The sequence below is a fragment of the Mesoplodon mirus genome (assembly GCF_964341445.2).
Source record: "Mesoplodon mirus genome assembly, chromosome: 10".
Classification (NCBI taxonomy): Eukaryota; Metazoa; Chordata; class Mammalia; order Artiodactyla; family Ziphiidae; genus Mesoplodon; species Mesoplodon mirus.
Genome location: NC_138986.1, coordinates 11,983,723 through 12,000,006, shown reverse-complemented (window position 1 = coordinate 12,000,006; position 16,284 = coordinate 11,983,723). Strand labels below are relative to the sequence as shown.

Genomic DNA, 16,284 nt, shown 5'->3' with positions numbered 1-16,284 from the left:
TTGCTTTTTGGCCATTAACCACCTTAACATGTTATGGGACAATGTGACAGAGTTCAAATTATCCAAGTTTGTTACTTGTTAGTAGCTCTGGGAAAATTTATTTGCTAAGAGACATATGCAGTTGTCAGCAAAATTATTTTGTGTCTTCTGTGAGGAGCCCTGACCAGCTGCCCCAGGACGGGGGCAGATGCTGTGCCACGTGGAACAGTTTCTAGAATGTCCCTTCCCCCCCAGAGTTCCCCAACAGGCTTCTGAGGGAATCCGGAATTTCCAGTGAAGCACTTGGAAGCTTCTAAACAGAAGGACGTGCTATTGTCAGCTTTTCTGCCTTTACCTTTCCAACACTAATTATTTACTCCTAAATTGTTATTTGTGAATCTAATTCTGACTTTCATGTTTCGGTTGATGAAGGACCACATCACCTTTTTGCGAGGTTTAGGCATCTTTGTTTAGTAGTATCTGCAAAATTATTTGAATGTTTACTGAATTTTGTCATTATTATTTTATTTATTTTTTTTTTTTGCGGTATGCGGGCCTCTCACTGTTGTGGCCTCTCCCGTTGCAGAGCACAGGCTCCGGACGCGCAGGCTCAGCGGCCATGGCTCACGGGCCCAACTGCTCCGCAGCATGTGGGATCTTCCCAGACCGGGGCGTGAACCCGTGTCCCCTGCATCGGCAGGCGGACTCTCAACCACTGCGCCACCAGGGAAGCCCTGTCATTATTATTTTATAAAAATGAGGGGAAAAGGGACCTGAAAAATGTTGATAAGAAGCCTTGGTTTCATAGCTTAATACCTATGACCCCAAAATGCCAGTCGTCAGGTGTGTTTGGGCTGGTGAGCCTGTAGCCCCCTTGGGGATGTTCTTTGATCTTCAACAGGTCATGTGCTTTCCCTGGGGAAGGAGGAGGAGGAGATTAAGATATGTGTCAGTTGTGTTTAAAAGCCGAGGTATAAATAGGAATATTACAATTTGTTTAGCTCCCTGGGAATAGAAGTCTTCACAGAACCTATAAACTCAGTTTTCCTACTTTTAGGATTGTGTTCTGTAAGAAGTAGGGGGGCTGCCTGCATGTCACCTTGGAGGGGTCGCAGGCTCTTCCTCTTCTGAGCTCCGAAAGCATTTTGTCTGTACACCTGACGTGGGAGTTAAGATTTACTGCCTTGCGGTGTCACTCTGCGTGCTTGTCATAATTTACGTACTGTTTTCAAGAGATTGAAAATCCCTTGAAAAACAGGGCCTGTGAGGAACACAAAGATGTTTCGGACGCAGCAGCAAACACACTTCTTGGTGAATAGCAGGTATTTCACTCAACTGTCTATTAAGTGAAAGGCAGGTTGATAGGCATGTCTAGCAAGGAAAGGCAGCGTCCCAAGTGTGGGTCCTGGGGGATAAAAAGCAACCTTGGAGTGTGCCTTGAAGCTTCCCAGATTTCTTTTTATAAATCTGGTTGCAAGGGAATTGTGCTGAGACTTCCTCAGAGCTGAAGGCTCTGCTCACTTGCCCACGTGCCTGAGGGGCTCTGGGATGGCCCATGACATATACCCCGCTCCAAAGAGCCTGACTGCTCTGCGACTTTAATGCGTTGATTGGTGCCCATGGTTTTTTTTTGTTTTGTTTTGTTTTTTGCGGTACGTGGACCTTTCACTGCTGTGGCCTCTCCTGTTGCGGACCACAGGCTCTGGACGCACAGGCTCAGCGGCCATGGCTCACGGGCCCAGCTGCTCCGCAGCATGTGGGATCTTCCCGGACCGGGGCACGAACCCGTGTCCCCTGCATCGGCAGGCGGACTCTCAACCACTGCACCACCAGGGAAGCCCCATGGGTTTGTTTTGACAGATAAACCAAAACCACAGCTAAAAAAGAATAGTAACATCTGTATCCCCGGTAAAAGTCAATGCTGATAGATGTGTTTTAAGTTTAATTTGGGGGTACTAATGTTTATAAAAGACAGTGGGTCTGGGACCTGGATTCTAGCTCCAGGCCTCATGCTTGACCTTGGGCAGGTTATTCTAACTCCTCCTTTTCTAAATCCTCTTAAAATGAAGGATCGGATAAAAGAGTTTAGCATTTTTTTCTTTTTCTAAAATTCAGTTATTCAATATGATTAAAGCACCAAGTTAAACAACTATAGGAATATGCATTTATTTTATACAAGTTTATGAAGTAAAAAAAGCAAAGTAATGGATCAAGCATTCCATTTGGTTTTGCAGCAAATCTCATTACCTCTTTAAATAGAATCAGGTCTTGACTGCTGGAGAGAAGGTGTTTGTTAAGGCTTCGTCCTGATAACAGGCTGTCTCAAATATAAAGATCACCAAGAACCTTAAAAGCATTAATTATCCGTTACATCACCCTATGGAGCAGAGATGTGTTATTATCATTTTACTTTCACAGCTGGGTAAATCAAGGCACAGAGACACATTAAGTTGCTAGTAACTTGGACAAGGTCATGGTCCATCGTAGATAGGGAGAGAACTGTATTTTTTTGTTTTTCCCTCCATGTAGGGGAACTGGATTTTAACCACTTTTTTTTTCCTTTTAAATATTCCTCTATTAACATACATAGAGTAAAACCCAGTAATAATGTGTCCTGCAGTACAGCAAATTTAGGTGTAACTGCATTGATAATGGCCCTTATATTCTTATCTGGGGACTGGGGGTGGCGATTTGGAACTAACTGCCTTGTGATCATTTGAGGCTTGCTCAGTGCAGGGAGAGGTCGATTGTTTAGTAATCGTTTTGCTCTCTTTATTCTTGCGCCTTTATTTATTTAGATAATTCACACTGATTTTCATTAACCTTGCAGTAATGCAGCTGCATATTTTGTGTGATTTGGTCCTTTGGAAGCCACTTATGGTGGAGTTTTATTGTAACTCGAATTTCTCTTCTGTAAAATCTGCACAGACATCTTTACCTTCTTTTTAAAAAGTTAAGTGTAATTCACACACCATAAAAGTCACCTCTAAAAGTGTACAAATCAGTGGTTTTTAGTATATTCACAGAGTTGTACAACCATCACCACTATCTAATTCCAGAACATTTTCATCACTGCAAAAAAAAAAGAAAAGAAAAGAAGCCCCGGTGCCCTCAGCCGTCTCTCCTCCTCCACTGCCCTCAGCCCCCGACAGCCAGGCGTCTGCTTTCCGTTTCTGTGGATTTGCCTATTCTGCTATTTCATAGAAATGGAATCGTACAATATGTAGCCTGTGTGTCTGCCTTCTTTTGTTTAGCCTGATGTTTTTTAGCTTTATCCATGTTGCTGCGTGACTCAGTGCTTCATTCATTCATCCTTTTTATGGCTGAATACTGTTCTTTTTTAACTTTAATCCCACAGAGCAGTAGCACTTCCTGAAAGGAGGTGGTCCTCAGGTTTCCTTTTTCTTACAGCACATCCCCCAATAGAAACTTGCGAGTAATGAGTTTTTAGGGTTCTTCTCAGGGTCTTTATTTTTATTTTAATGTTTTTATTTTATTATTATTATTTTTTTCTTTTTTGCCTCACCGCGCAGCATGTGGGATCTTAGTTCCTCAACCAAGGATTGAAGCCAGGCGTGCCCCCTGCAATGGAAGCGCGGAGTCTTAACCACTGGACCACCAGGGAAGTCCCTCAGGGTCTTTAAATAGAATTCCAACTAGGTAGTTTGTAAGGGTTTTGAACTTAAATTCTTCTTTATCAAAGTTCTTTAAGTGTCAGAAATACAGTGGTGTCTGTTATATGCCCCTGAATATAACTGTGACATCTGGGTGGTCCTCCCAGCTCTTCAGGGACCAGTTTCTGGTGGAAACGAAACTCTGGCTGACGATCCTGTTGCCTTTGCCTTTGCCTTTGTACTTTCCATCAGGGACCCGGATAAGGTACCATGGGAGGACCCCTGCACAGCCATAGCCTCCTGGAGCCCGAGAGCATGGGTGCACCTACATTCCCCCCTCCTCTTCCAGGAAGGCCTTTCCCTCCCCCATGTTATGATGAGCGTGGAGGTGGCCTGCAGCACATTCCCACCATGAAAACACCCGCCATGTTCCTGTTCCTCTAAGTGTTCTTTCAGATGCTGAGGATATTTATCACAAGATAATTGAATCAAATCTTGGCAGCCTGCTATTAAGAAACATTTACTACCAGTATTTACTTCTCTCTTTTATTGCCAGAGACCTTGCATTGTCAAGAACATTACCAATTGGAATGTGACCTCAGGTCAAGTGCACTTGGAAGATTTATGAAATTACATTTTTTTCTGGCATGACATTTATGTTATGATAGAATTTATTTCTTTGCAAGCATACTGCTGCCTTGAATTTCCTTGACAAAAGAATAATAACAATAAAGAATTGTAGAGTCCCAGATATCTTCTGAAAAGTAGATCAATTTCTGTCTACATCAGAAGAACATAAAGTAATGGTGATCTCTTTGTTAATGGTACAGGTTAGACTGGACTAGCCTTTGAATGTGGTCAATGAATATGGTTATTTTTTTCTCTCATTGAGTAGGTCCTTCTGTTGTTTCATTTAAATGGTTTGATTTTCATTCTCTTTCACTGACTGATGATGATTGATACTTGCTTGGATGACAGAGCACAGCAAATGTCACTAATGAAAGATGTCACACACCATTGCATTTTTAAGTAAAAGCATGAGTAAAATTTAGGGAAATCTGAGTTAATTAAGAATAACCAATGCTATACAAAGTTTGCAAATTGATATTTAAAAATTGAGAGATTTTTGAGCTTTTCTGTGCAAATGAACTCAATGCTCAATGTGCTCTTGACACCAACATAAACTATGTCAAAAGCATTAATACAGAATTGTATATAGTGTGTGAAGCTTGGAGAACTGAAAAAAAATTGTAATTTTGTATTTACAAAATGTTGTATCCTTCTACTGGCAGCCTTGATTGACCAAAATCTTTACCTTTTCTTAAAATTACACTCACACTTTTTTAAGTAACACAAGATACATCAGATGAAGGAACTGAATTGGATACTTTCTAAGATTCTTTTCAGATGTAAAATTCATTGATTCTTTACAAGCTGTTCATTTATGGAATTACATAGTAGAGATTCTGAGAAATTGAATAGAGAAATTGAATAAATCAAGTAGATTAAGAACATAATTCACACAAACTGTGTATGTGATGAGATCGGGCACATTCTGGGTGGTATGGCTGTAGATCAAACTGTGAATATAAGTACAGCTGGCCCTCTGTATGTGCAGGTTCTGCATCCTCGGAGTTAATCAACAGTGGATGGAAAATACTATTCTGTGCTATAAAGGACTTGAGCGTCCTCAGATTTGGTTTCCCTGCGGGTCCTAGAACCAGTCCCCCTCAGATACTGAGGGATGACTGCAGATATAAAACTGTTAAGTGTCAAGGATGTACAGCTTTGATGCCACAGGGCATTATGTGGTTGAAAACTTAAATCATTTATTATTTACTTGTAACTTCTTTGATATTATTTTTTAGATTTTTTTTTCAGTCGTCTTCATAGAAGATTATCGTTCTGTAGTTTTTACCTCGGGGGGGGTCTAAGGGCTGATGATTAATCAAATAAAACATTTTTGATCCCAAGATGAGAGTCCCAGTTAAATATGCTACATTATTTATTGAAATGCTGTCTTTTAAATTGCTCTGGTGAGTGTATTTCCTTTTTTCAGGAAGTGAGGGCGCTAATATTCCCTTTGCACCTGCTCTGGGTGGTGTGCTTTTTGGTGCATTCGGTGTCCTCTGATGTCACTGACCCTCCCAGAGGTGAAGTTGAAGTCCTGGCTGTGGAGAGGGGCAGAGACAGTTCTCAGCAGCCGAGGTACTGCCCACCAGTGACATTTTGGAAGTTGATGGGTCTGTTTTTGGTTTTCATCATGAATTGGGGGAAGGTGGCACTTAGTGTTTGGGGCTGTGGTGCTGGCTGTCCTGCATGTTTAAGTCAGTCCCTCACACTGCAGAACTGTTCTCCTGGACATTCATGTAAGTGAAAACCATGGTGTAATTACTTGAGCCAAGAACCAGCTCCATTTTACAAGTGAACACAAGTTATTTTTTCCCCTCCGCTGTAGGGTACTTTGAATTTTGTAGGAGTGCATCAACCCAATAAATCAATGAGAGTTTGACCTTTGTTTTGTTCAGAACTTTGTCAAATGTCTTTGCCCGTTTGGAAAATCATGTCACCCCATAGGTGTGATGGCAGCACCCCGTAAGCATTTAAATTTCCACCGAGACACCCCGGCCTGGGTCTGTGATGAAGCTGAGACATTCCCCGTGATTCTCTGTGGGGCAGGCTTTGCACAGCTTCGTCATGGTTTCTAGAGTGGTTGTACCCTAGCATTTACATACTGAAATACATATTTTTTAAAAATTGTTACTTTCCATTTATTCTTCTCCTTGTGTTACTATTAAGGCATATATTATTTTTTTGTGAAATTATGTGTGGAGGTAGATTACGTCAAGAAAGAATTTTAGTTCAGGATAGTAAAAGTATATATTATCAAAAGGGGGGCTTTGGAGCTTATAGTATTGAGAATCAGGGTACAATATGCTTTGAAGCACAAAAAGTGGAGTTTCAAAATAATTCCTGGTCTCATTGCCTGTCCTTTCAGTCTCCTTCAAATGAGTCCTCAACCCACAACTTGAAGCAGAGGTTTTCCTGATGCTGTGACTACCATCCTTTATTTCTCAAAAAAAGTCTTACTGTATTAAAAAGGCGGAAACAAACACTCTCCTCTCATGTTAGTTTCTTGTTTTTGGCCTCGGGATTGATATCATCTCGAGATTTTAACTCAATTCCTCTTACAGTTGCTGTTCTTGAGAACAGAGGCATGTTCAGACTTTCTCGCCTTTCTGGGAACCAGCTGTCTGTCTGCCGCCCGGGAAGAGCACCTTGCCCGCCCTCCTACAGCTAGAAGCTGCCTGGTGTCTCTGGGCGCTGCTGGCGGCCACCTGGGTGGGTGTCGGGGCCTGGGAAGGACTTGTTGCCTCTGCCCTTGCCGCCTGGTTGAGTAAGGAGGAAGCAACCAGCAAGACGGGGTGATGGGATGGCATCAGCCAGACAAGCCCAACATCCTAGCTGCCTGCTGAGCAGTGAGGCTCCTGAAGAGTAAGCAGCAGGTGGGAGATTGGCAGGGACGCCACCAAACCCTCTTCCCGACCCCCAGTGACACCTGTTTCCTGAAAGTCCCCTTTGCACACATCAGACTTAGCACCCAGATAGCCTGCTGCTTCTTACAGGCCTGGGGGAGATAAGTGGCAAAGCCCACACTCCCGCATATTAACTGTGCTAAACTGGATTTGGAAGTGAAGTAAATGCAAACTTTGAATTCACGTTGTGAGCTGTATGGGCGAAGCGACCTTAACTTTAGCATTTATCCTAACGTTTCCATTTTTAAGTTGATACCCAGGATGTTACTTGAACACATGTTTTGACCTTTAATTGTAAAGGGTTTGGGGTTGCCAGTTACTTGGCCGACTGTGATACCTGTGGGGTCTGTACTGATGCTCAGAATAGGAAGACGCTGTGACTAGGGCGTGTCTCACCTGAAGCCCCGTGTTTCCCTTGTTGTCTGTGGGGAACTGTAGGGTGTGCAGGCGAGAGGGGGGCAGTCACCTTCCGGGACAGCCCGCCCGGTGTGCCGTCACTCTCCAAAAATGTTTGTTTTAAAGGAGAAAGATGTCTGGGGCTGGTCTCATGTACGGCGTCTGACACAGGACCTGGTACTCTGTGGGTGTGCGGTGCTTAGTCCCCACTGACCAGGGGATAAATAAATGGACCGAGGGGTCCACATGGAGGAACAGAGCCTGTGACGTGGAACGTTGCAACTCTGCTCACTCACCTGCTGAGTAGATGCTCATGTCAGCAGAATTAGATGCTACATGTTTCAAATTGCTAGTCCTCACCCCAAATTGTTAATTTCCACAAGGCATAAGAGGAGAAAGACAAAAGAGTGTATTTGCCACTTATAAATAGATGTCTTGACTTGGATTTGTAATTTTGTTATTTTTCATTGTTTACAATCACATTGGCTAAAGACTCGTCTGGAGCCCGCGTCTGACCGTCTGTCCTGCAGCAGCTGAGCCCAGGGTGGGCGGCGTTACGGCCCCGGTGACACATGCCCCGTGTTCCCTGGTAGGGATCCAGTGCCCCAACATGTGTCTAGTGAACAGGGCCACACGAAGGCTCTCCCAAGGTGGGAAGCCAGTTTTTGGCTGAGAGGGGAAGGATATATTTACTCACCCTAGCAGCTGGCGCTCAGGATGTGGGCGGAGCGTAAGTGGGGCTATGCCTAGGCATTTGGCGCCCAGGACAGGATGTCAGCGCGCTGCCTGTTTAAAAGAGCTTTGTAAATAAGGATTCGAATTTTACAGGCCTACACTTTTTTTTTCAGCCAGTCTGCTGTTCTTCCAGAACCTACTTTGTTCTCATTTCTCCTCTAGAAAGAACGTGAAGGGCACACTGCTTTTTACAGACAGGGATGCAGGTCCAGTTGAAACCTGAGGCTCCTGGACCCAGGTCCACAGCTGTGGACGCTGTCAAGCTAGGCTTCCTCGTGTTTTGCCATCTCCAGGACAGCACGGGCGCCCTGCTGGTGGGGTTGGAAGGGGAATCAGTCACCCCCGAGGCTCTGTTGATGCCCAGCTGCCAGTCAACTTCTTGAAATTTGGGTGGTGGAACAGCTCGAGACGTCCTATCTTGCAGACCTGCTTTCTCAGAGGCCCCCGGGGCCAGCCTCTGTGGGAGACGGGTCCTGTGATTCTTCCTGTCCAAGCCCTGCCTCAGAGAGGACCCACGCAACACCAGGGGCCTCCCTGAAGTTAAGGGGCTGCAAAGGTGGCTGCAGAGCCTCACCGATTCATAGTAACGCCTTTGGTCCTGGGGTGAGCAGGATTTTGAGAGGAAGGGCATGGCATGTTCTGCTAGCAGGAAAACACTTTGCCTTTGTAAGAGGTAAAAGGTGGTTCTGGGAATTTTCAGCGTTTAAGGAAGTTGCAAAGTTGTGTGAATATATTGAAGAGATGACTCAGAATTCGCTTCCGCTTTTGACATCAGCCATGTTATTTTCTCCAGCATATCCATCTGGCGCCTCCGGGCTCCAAGGCTCCTTGTGGCCGTGCCGTCTCTGAGATCTTCAGGGGACTTGAGGTCGCTTTCATCTTTGTATCCCCAGAACGTAGTACATACCTGACACAGAGCAGGCGCTGTAGAGATCATCATCACGAATAAATGCATTGATTGTGTGTTGTATTTCCTGTACTTAACACAACTCTCTGGAAATATTGGAGCTTTTTATTTATAAGGTAAAGGCAGCAATAATGCAGATTTGACTCTGTTGCCTAGGTAATGTATTTTTACATTGCGTGGCGTCTGTGGCATTGCTCTTTCTTGATTTCCTTGTGCTTCTCTGGCTGTTGCTTCTCTCTAAAGAGACAGGTACCTCCTGTCCTGCACACTGTGCCTTAGCAGTTCCAGGGTTCTCTCCCTGGGCGTCTTCTTGTCCCATTCTGCACATTCTCCCTGGAGGCACCATCCATCCCTGTGGCTTCACTGCCAAGTGTATGATGATGGCTCCAAAGCCACATCCCTGTGCAGACCTTTCTTGCACTACTGGACTCCTGGGTGTGTTGCACTGGATGGCCCACATGCCTCTCAACATCAGCTTTGCCAAAGCTGAGCTTGTGACTTCCACTCCCAGCCCGCACTCTTCACATCTACCCAGTCACCTAAGACATAAAAGCCTTCCTACCGCCCTCGTCTGTATCTCCTTATGTGAAATAGGTGGCATGGTCCTTTTCTGGGCAGGGCTAGGGTGTTAGAAGAAGTAAAAGGAAGAAGGAATTGGAGCTCCAGAATTCTGTAGACCATTACAACATTTTCTTTAGGTCTCCTCTTGTGTAGTGATTGGTGATATCAGCCTGGATCACGGACCAGCATTTCTGTCCATGAGTTCCATCAACCTCCTAGGGCTCCCATAGCTTCTAAAGGTCTCCTGGAGACCACTGTCCTTGCCTGCATCATGCTGGATGGTTTGCCAATGTCTATCCATGCCTTTTCTGCCTAGATCGTCTCAGACAGGTATGAGATTGATGACTTCTTTTTGTAGCTGACCGAGATCAGAAACCATCTGGTTTCACCTAGTGGAGAGGATAGTCTACCAAATACAAACATTAGAATGAAAATCTGTGTAATATTTTGACAGAGGCTGGTCTTTCCGTCTTTCTTGAATTCGTTCATTTGAGAACCACTGGAAAGAGCTGTTGAGGATGGCGTGTGTGTGTAAGTGTAGGTTGGAAAGCCACGTGCTCTACCCACCTTTTATATTGTTTCTTAACCCTTACTCTGGAAGTTAACAAAGGTTTACTGTTCCTCTTGGGACTTTCAATTTAGGATGCAATTGTGGTCGATGCCAGAAAAAGAAGAATTATGCTCGCAAATGAGCAATTTGTGGACTCTAATAAGAATCTGTGGTGTTGCATCATGGGTTTTCTCAGATCTCCCTGGTGATTTTGCCCTCACTTAGCCAGAAATAAAGGAGGGAAAGTACCAACACTACATAATAGTGTACTTAGTGAAGTTTGCACAGCAGTGACAAGAGTCGCCAGGCATTGAAGTCAGTGTTTTGATTGGTCATTGGCCTCCTTTGACCAAAACAGGCAGATGCTAAACAGGCAAAACAGATGCAAAACAGGCAGATGCAATGCTTCTTCAATTAGCCAGAGCCCAGATCTGTTTTAGAAGACCAGCTATGCATATGGTAACGGCAGTATCACTAAGGACAGCGATGTCCTGCCTTCCAGGGTGTTAGTTAATTTTTTTCTTCCCTCTCTTTCTCTATCTGAGCCTCTAAGTCCGTCACTACTATTCTTTGCAGATGGCCAAACTCACCTATGTTTTTGTCACTTTCCATGCAGATTTCAGCAATGTCCCTGACGTCACAACTGGCCTGAAGAGGAGTCAGACTGATGGCACGCTGGACCAGGTTTCCCACAGGGAGAAGAAGGAGCAGACGTTCAGGGTAAGATGCTGCCCCAGCTCTCAAACAAGGGCCTGGCAGGCAAGTGTTGGTTCCCACCTGCACCTGAGGTGGGGAGAAAAAGATGGCGCTCTCCTATCCCTAGGTACAACAGTCAATTCAAACGTTTTTTTTTCTTTAAAGAAAATAGTTTCCTTCTTTATTTGAAGTGAAGTACTAGTAGGAATCCTTGACCCTGGCCCAGCCTCCTGCCTGACTTCCGGCATGCCACCAGAGTACTGCAAACGTGGCCATTCATATACTAGGATGGTTTGACAAGGAAAATCTAAGCTCAGGTGTTCTGAGGGTCACATAAAATTACTATTGTATTCATTTACTACATGTATTTTTGGCTGAAGATAAATTATTTTTGGAATGTTGTCATTTTGTTATAAAATATATAAAACATAAAGTTTGCCATTTTCACCACTTTTAAGTGTACACTTCATGGCATTAACATTCACAGTATGGTACAAACCATTACCTCTGTCCATTTCCAGAATGTTTCATCCTGCCAAATAGAAGCTCAGTACCCATTAGACAATAACCACCCATTCATCCCACCCCCTAGTCCCCTGGAAACCTCTGTTATACTTTCTGTCTCATTTGCCTATTCTGGTTACCTCATGTGAGTGTGATCGTATAATATTTGTCCTTTTGTTTCTGCATAATGTTTTCAAGGTTCATCCGTGTGGTAGCATGTATCAAAACTTTACTCCTTTTATGGCTGAATGATATTCCATTGTGTGTGTGTATATATATATATACACACACATACACACACACTATATTTTGTTTATCTGTTCATCTATTGACGGACACGTGGGTTGTTTCCACTGCTTGGCTGTTGTGAGTAACACTGCAGTGACATTGGCATACAAATATCTGTTTAAAACCTTGTTTTCACTTCTTTTGGGTATGCCACTCAGAGTGGAGTTGCTGGGTCATGTGGTAAGTCTGTGTTTAGCTTTTTTGAGGAACAGCCCAACTGGCTCGCACACAGCGCTGCGCCGTTGTACATTCCCACTAGCAGTGTACGAGGGTTCCAGTTTCTCCACATCCTCACCAACCCTTGTCACATTCCATTCCTTTCCTACATTTGTTTTTGATGAATTAATTTATCTATTTTTGCTGTGTTGGGTCTTCGTTTCTGTGCGAGGGCTTTCTCTCGTTGTGGCAAGCGGGGGCCACTCTTCATCGCGGTGCGCGGGCCTCTCACTATCCCGGTCTCTCTTGTTGCGGAGCACAGGCTCCAGACGCGCAGGCTCAGTAGTTGTGGCTCACGGGCGTAGTTGCTCTGCAGCATGTGGGATCCTCCCAGACCAGAGCTCGAACCCGTGTCCCCTGCATTAGCAGGCAGATTCTCAACCACTGCGCCACCAGGGAGCCCCCCTTTCCTACATTTTTAACTGTTCTTAGTTAGCTCTCCTTTCAGAAATTGTCTGTCTGACATGATCTTTGTAAGTACACAGTCCAGTTTTAACTGACTTTGAGATTATAACTCTGTTTTATATTTCTTCCTTTTGTCTTAAATACAAAACAAGAATGGAGGAAATGTAAACTATGATGGGTATTTAAAAAAATTTAGCAGGATCACACCCCAGTTGGGTTTAAACTAATACTCCTAGGAGCCGGTCCTTGGGTGACTGGCCATTGGCCCAGCCCCAGGTGACTGGTGGTGATCAGTGTGGGATGGGTGGATCGGGTGAGATAGAGCCTGCCAGCTTCAGAGCAGGTTCAAATGGCCACTGGCACCTGGCCTCACCTCTCTTCTCTGTTTCCCTTTCTTACCCCCTGAATTCCTCCCCCCACTCACTATCCACCTCCTCCAAAATCTCCCTTTTCTTTCTTCTCAATTCCTCATACAAACCAAATACTCAGCTACTTTCACTGGCCTGGTTATGCCCCCAGGAAGCAATTTCTTTTACTAAACTACAGTCATCAGCATTTTTAGTCTTTCTGCTGTGTTCTGTCTCTGGTGGGTTATTTACTTGTGGGAACCCAATATTGTAGCTCAAATTCATCATTTTTTTTGGAAGCAGTGGATCCTAGAGCATCAAATAGATGTGTTTGGATTGCTTTGTCTTGACTTTTTTAAAAAAGGCAAATGCTAAGGCAACACTCAAGAAGCTAGGCTCTCTGTTTAAGGTCAGTGTGGCTGTGAGACACTGGGGCAGGTGGCAGCTTTGGGGAGATCATTAACGCCATTAGCGATAATGGTTTCCTCTCTGTTACAATGTTTGAGTTCCCCATTAAAATTCTTAAGGAGGAAATTAAATTCTTTTCCAAGTTTTATTTTATGTGAAGATTCAATCAAATAAATCTGTAGAAAGTTACCATGTTGAGGCTATTTCCATTTCTATTACTTAATGCCTATCATAACTAAACAAAGGTTTATAAGATGAACATTGGAGCATCAGTTAGAAATTTAGAAGAGGAGTGAAAGCTGCAGTTCAGCTTGAAATTGGAGCTCTCTGAGCTCTAACTTTCATTGCTAAGATGATTAAAGGAGAAAGCAAAAGATATCAAGGAACACAGAAGAAAAAAATATTAAAGAATATTAGCATGTTAAGCATTTGCTGTCAGATTCCTCTCAAGTCTAGAGTAGTTATCAGCTCACCTTTTTCAAATTTGAAGATATCTATCTATAATAATGGATTTCAGTATATTTTTAAAAAATCCTAGCAAATGCCTAGCAGCTACTCGGTTTACATATTCTTTGTTCCTTGGGGAAAAAAGAATCTGTGATCATCAAAAGTGATCACTGTGATGGATAGTAGTGAAAAGGAAGTTTTGAACTGAAGAATTAAAAAATAAAATTTCTCTTCTGTTATTATGTTTAGCCTCCTAGAAACAGCAGGTTATATCTAAAAGCAATGCTTTCCTATTTTCCAAACGGTGATTTGGGAGTTTTAGGATGCCTGTCCAGCAGGTGCTGGTCTTGGGTCTTTCGGGATGGCCCTGGCGCTGTCCCATGGTGCCCACAGGAGGTGGTCACTCCCCAGAGGGGAGACCTGCCTCTGGTTCCTGGGCTTCTCATGCTGGCCCGTCAGCCTTCTCAGGGGTCATTAACTTCTTTTCAGATAAGACCCTGGTTGAACCTGGGCTGTTTGGGGTATTTTTACTAACAATATTCTACACTCGAGAATCAGGAATAATTTCCCTTGAAAATCAAGTGCAGCCCGGCTTGATGAAGCACAGCTGTAAGTAGGGCTTTTGACAGCCCCGCAATTTCTGCAAATGGTTCATAATTGATTGCCTTCTTTCTCCTCAAGGGTGCCTATTACTGTCACAGCTCTTTGTGTGCCCCTGTCAACCTCTCCGGTGTGGGGAATTTTTTTTTCAGTATTGTTAGCAATCAGCTCACACTACTGTAATAGTTTGGAGTCTGAAAGGAATAAACAGTTCCTTTGGAGGTGAGGGTGTTGAAGGAGCTTCTGGTTTGTTCTGGGAACTCGAGGTGTGTAAAGCGGTCCCCTCAGAAGTGCCGCTTGCTTTGTTTGCCACCCTCTGAGCTGGCTCTGAAGATGTGGCCCTTCGTGGTACTGCCGTCCCCCTGTGTGCCCTAACCTGGCACCTTCCCAGAGCAGGCGGGGTCAGGGCATGGGGTGGAAATCCAGAGCAAGGGGGTGAGCCTTCCCCAACCCCCAGGCTGCCTTGGAGGAAGAGCTTGGTGGCGCTAGGAAGCCCTTGTGAATGTGACTTGAAAGAACAGTTTGGGATTTTTTTCACTGCCTGGGGTGAGAGTGAGAGAGAACGTGTGTCTTACTCATTTCTCAGCAGCCGACTTAGATGGAATCATTTCTCCCAGAGGGTGCAGGGTTCTTTGAACTTTTCCTTTCTATGTACAGCATGTAAGTAAACAAGGGCTTTGATTCTCAGGGATGTGCATTCTGATCCAAATGTAGGCATGCTTGCATGGTTTTCTTTTCTGTGTCTTGAAAGTTGATTTTGCTCTAAAATGTCTAAAGACTGTTCTGCAGACAAGATAAGCCTTTCTTTCCGGAAGGGATCCTGGCAGTAATCTTCAAGCGCTCTTTACAGCTCAGGATTAAGAGAATTTCTTTTGGATACTAGTTGTTTGGTGGCACTGTCAACTTTTCCTTTCTCATTCCAAAGATGCATAGGTCTCTAAATGGATCTCTGAAATAGTTTGTCCTTTTGCAATAGAAAGATATCAGAAAGTCTTAGGGAAATTTCAAAGATTTACTCTGTAAAATATGTTTGAAAAGAGAGAAAGATAATTTGAAGACAGTAAACAATTTTATGCTTTGTCAAATTTTCTTGGAATGTTGTACATACTTGTGTTGGGTGTAATGCTGTAAAAGAAAATCCACAAGAGTGAAACCCGTTTTCTGTAAGGTAAGCAGTGTTTTACTTTAGTTATTCCTGTTTAAATATTTTTTTTCAGCTTTTTAGAAAAATTTTATGTAATCACCTAAGGTAGCTTTGGCAGTGATTATTTTTGCAGTTTGTAGGCGTCGTGTTGATAGAACGGAGAGCACTGAGGACCTGGAGACATACAGCCTTGGCAACTGTGTGTTGTGCTCTTTGCAGTTTAATCACGTTTAGAATATATTTTGTCCTGTTTATTTTTTCAAGGTAGAAAAAAGGGACATGCACTGATGCTTAGGTTTTGGTACCCAGCATGAACATAACTTGCGTTTAATATTTAATGCCTGCTCACCCACTTAGCTTAACCTTTTGAGTTTTCTGCATGAATTGCTTTTAGGAGCTTGCATCTCTAAGAAGCTACAGGAAAAGAAAAAGATTCGTGGATCGTGTGATTTATTTTTCAGCATTTTTAACTATGTATCTTTCTTACCTTTCTTTGAGTGTCCTGCATTATTTCAGCATCTCTTGGTTGTAAGATGCTTTTGTTAAAAAGTCCAGCGAAAATAGAATTTATTTGTAAATAGTAGTCTTTCTACATGGCTGCTGTTGAATAGATTAATATAAGCATGATCCTTTTTCAAAAACTAAACCTACCTATTTCTAAATGCATGCTATCTGACATAATTCCTATAGGAACGAACGGAGAGGTTGCATCCTGACAGCAAACCCATTGTCCCTGAAAAATGATTTGGGGCCTGATGTTCCCCAGTAGTGAGACGATAATCTTTCACAGTGATTCAATTCCGGGTAGCCTTTTCTTGGAGGTAGTGGTATAATAGAAAGAACTCTTGATCTCAGTAGTTGGAAACCTGAATCTGTATCCTGGGCCACCAGGCTTTACCACTGCATGCCCTGGGGTGAGGTACCCGGTCTTTCTAAGCCTCTGTGTCCTCA

General features: G+C 43.6%; 1 protein-coding gene across 3 annotated transcripts in view; it reads left to right on the top strand.

Moving 5' to 3' along the window:
• The window catches only part of TIAM2 (TIAM Rac1 associated GEF 2), a 227,856-nt gene that overhangs the window by 171,767 nt on the left and 39,805 nt on the right, over positions 1-16,284 (top strand). For all 3 annotated transcript variants that reach the window (XM_082633581.1, XM_082633579.1, XM_082633580.1), the window contains one exon: positions 10,895-10,998. In XM_082633581.1, the coding sequence (XP_082489707.1) occupies positions 10,895-10,998 (104 nt within the window). The remainder of the gene's footprint in view (positions 1-10,894; positions 10,999-16,284) is intronic.